Source organism: Pistacia vera, unplaced genomic scaffold (genome assembly GCF_008641045.1).
Source record: "Pistacia vera cultivar Batoury unplaced genomic scaffold, PisVer_v2 Contig292, whole genome shotgun sequence".
Lineage (NCBI taxonomy): Eukaryota > Viridiplantae > Streptophyta > Magnoliopsida > Sapindales > Anacardiaceae > Pistacia > Pistacia vera.
In genome coordinates, this window is record NW_022196104.1 from 49,445 (window position 1) to 52,850 (window position 3,406).

The window sequence follows — 3,406 nt, forward strand, 5'->3', positions numbered from 1 at the left end:
GTTGTCTCATTGTGTGCTGTTATTAACAAGTGGGTACTAGTCTATTACACTATTTCATAGATTGAGAGTCAGAGACTATTAAATGCTACCGTTGGCAGGAGAGATTGGGTAAGTGCCCATTAAATGTGTCCAATTAGAATTAGTTCTTTATATGTTTTATACAATTAATGTTACATATACTTCTTTATTATAGGATAAAAAATTAGGTACTAATATGATCTCCTTGTTATAAATAATATAATTTCTTTTTTTATTATAAGATGAAACATTTCATCTATTTTCACATAGATACATATTTCGCATTCATGTTAAAAGACATTTTCCGTTTTAATATCATGCAACTACTTTGGATTGGGACTGCATATTCTCCAACCAGAAAGCCATGTATGCTCTTTTTTTAAATATTGATGAGTCTCCCATGCAGAATATTCCTCCCAATTAATAACCATTCTGATTTTAGTATGAAATCCGAAAAATCTAACTTCAAGTGATTACAAATCTTGATGATGACTGGTGACAGACTCTTAATGACGTGATTACGGGAACAATCTTCTTGGGGACTCGGTTATACATGCAAGAAATGAGTAAGGAGTCGAGCAAGGCACAATCTACAGCACTTGTGTTGCTTAATACCAGGGTTTTACGAAGCTACAAACCAGTAAAAGATATGGTTGAACCTAATGCCAAGACCCCTTGGGGGAATCATTTTGCCTTCTTGCATGTATCCATACCTCCATTAACTGATGCTTCATCTTCAAATCCACTGGAATTTGTCTTTAGAGCACAACAGATTATTAATGACAAGAAAAGCTCTTTAGCTGTTTACCTCACTGGTCAGCTTCTGGAGATTTTGAAGAAATTTAGAGGCCCAGAGGTGCGTATTTATTATTACACAATTAGGTGGCATTATAATTATGAGCTGTCGGTGTTCAATTAATTAGTAATTAATCACATTTTATTAAATGTTTTTGAATGTCTTTAATCCAAACATGTGGATGTTGATTGCCACAGGCAGTAGCTAAATATATTCATGGCACCTTAAAGAACTCGAGTATGGGAATCACAAACCTCATCGGGCCAAAGGAAAAAATGTCTTTGGCTAATCATCCTGTTAAAGGTCTCTACTTCACGGTGGTTGGTGCACCTCAGGTACTTTAAATCTTTTCTTTTACAACCATAATTAATCAATTGCTACTGCCTTAAGCATCTTAGAATTAATATTTTCATGCATGCGACCTAGTTATTAAGAAAAAATTTCTCCCAGTATTGTATTATTAATATGTCAAGAAAATATTGGATGGGATGAGTTGCAGAGTATTTGCATAGCAATAGTGAGTTATATGGGAGTGCTAAGGGTTGCTGTGGGAGCAGAAAAAGGCTTCATTGATGCCAAGAAGTTGAAGTCTTGCATAGAGAAAGCATTTCAGATGATGCTCGAAGTTGTATGTCAAACAATTGATCAACAGTCAACAGAATGAGGAAACGACCTAGTTAAAAGTGCTTTTAAATAAGCTTATACGCAATTATTTAATCTAAGCTAATTATACGATGATTCATGGAATAAGTATCAATACTCAAATGTTTTTTTTTTTTTTGGTGATCAAGGCAAACAATAATATCTCAGTAAATAATATGAATAGTTTTCAATATTTATTCGTCCCAATATTTAGGGGCATTTAAAAGTCGAGAATTGCGGTTTGTGTTATTAGTTTTGAAAGTTTTAATCACTTTAGCAAGTTGATTAAACTTAAGGGGTTTAACATGTTCATTTGTGTTTTTTGTGTTGTCTTATTTAACATCAATATAAACAATGCATCGATCTAAGACAAAAAGTAAAGCACACAACACATTTTTACATGGTTCTGCAATCTGCTTACATCCATGAGACCACGTCTAGATGAAACTAATCCATTATAGTAAACTTTATAGTTCAATTACAAAGCCAAAGTTAAACATCTATTGCAAAACTCTCCTTGTTATGACAACACTTCAAACTTCACCCTTTGGTTGAACTTCAAATTGCCACGCTAGCTAGCTTCACTCCACGAAAACACCTAGTCACCCTTGAGCTCATCTCAAAGTTCAACACCGAAGATGCACTTCAGCTTCAATAGCTTGAAATCCCATCAAACATTATCAATGAAAACTCACGTTCGAACATCATCATCATCATCAAAGAAACCAAGTTTGAACAACACTCAAATAGGGATAAACAAGGTATTTATAAGCCTACCTAAGCATATGAAACCTAACTCAAAACAAAAGAAATCTCAAAGAATATGCAGAGAACTTTCAGAAGTATATTCAGGCTTGAAATAAAATGTATTGGAGAAGACGATATAAAGAAACTTCTGCACCAATGCAAGGAGACAGCCAACAAACAACCTTGTTTGTGTTTAGGTATTTTGGGAAAGTTTTCACCAAACTTTCTATGGACTACAATAAACCAAAATGATTCACCTAATGAGCTAATTAAAAGTGTACTAGGACCATTTACACATGTCTCAAATAAGAATAAAATCTTAACATCAAATGGGGACGCAACATGTGTATACAAAATCTGGCTAGGCAAGTGACATCACACGGACATTAGTGTTATGACACCAGAAAACAATAAAACGATTGTGCATTAACAAAGTGATGTCACGACATCAAAAATCAATGTCACTACACTGAATTTATAATTTGACAAAAATACTTACAAGTTTTATACAAGTGTATGAGTTAATCAATAGACAGATTTATGAATTTATCACTTTCCATTGTAATATATATAGTTGTTTTATCTAATTGCTTGCTAATGGTATTAAAAAGTAAAATTAAAAAAATTAATGAAATTTGATATCCACAAGTTTTCTCTCACTAATTGCAAAGAAGATTTCTGATAATTTATAGGGAATTTCATTATAGACGGAATTACATCGCTTAATGTTTCCCTGTTCCTCTTATGCTCCCTTTGATGCTTATATAAATGATAGAGCTTTCGTTTTACTGTTGCATTAATTGAAACTTGAACATCGCACTCATCTTCAGATCCTCTTTATAATGAAACTATGAAAAGTTCTCAACAACGTTAAAAGAGCGCCGTCAACAAAATATTATTGGTAATTTGCTAAAACTTTTTTCTTATGTTAAATAAATAGAAAATAATGATCCGATACACCTATATTATATGGGCAGAAGGATTTGAATTAAAATTTAAAAGTACGTGGATTGAGCACAGATTAAAGAGCAGTATGGGCATTCTGACTGGTCGGTTTGGGTGATATTCCGCATGTGCCACATTCATGTGGACGTGGATAACATATTCAAAGGACCAGCAATTGCCAATCGGTTTCTGATCACCGACCTAATTGACGTAAATGTGTTCAAAATTTTCAGTCCATGTGACTATAATAAATAGCCT

The 3,406-nt window shown here is 33.4% G+C and overlaps 1 protein-coding gene across 1 annotated transcript; it reads left to right on the forward strand.

The window, feature by feature from the left end:
* The first annotated feature begins 323 nt into the window (after positions 1–323).
* Positions 324–1,575, forward strand: LOC116134897. Its single transcript, XM_031420584.1, has 3 exons — positions 324–874; positions 1,012–1,149; positions 1,314–1,575. The coding sequence occupies exons 1-3, from the start codon at positions 572–574 to the stop codon at positions 1,476–1,478; spliced, it is 606 nt and encodes a 201-aa protein (XP_031276444.1). The 5' UTR covers positions 324–571; the 3' UTR covers positions 1,479–1,575.
* The last annotated feature ends 1,831 nt before the right edge of the window (positions 1,576–3,406 follow it).

Bases quoted from the DNA above. Each gene is read 5' to 3' on its own strand.
- LOC116134897 (XM_031420584.1), top strand. From the start codon at position 572: ATGCAAGAAATGAGTAAGGAGTCGAGCAAGGCACAATCTACAGCACTT. The intron at 875-1,011 runs GTGCGTATTTAT...TGATTGCCACAG, and splicing joins AGAAATTTAGAGGCCCAGAG to GCAGTAGCTAAATATATTCA. The intron at 1,150-1,313 runs GTACTTTAAATC...GATGAGTTGCAG, and splicing joins CGGTGGTTGGTGCACCTCAG to AGTATTTGCATAGCAATAGT.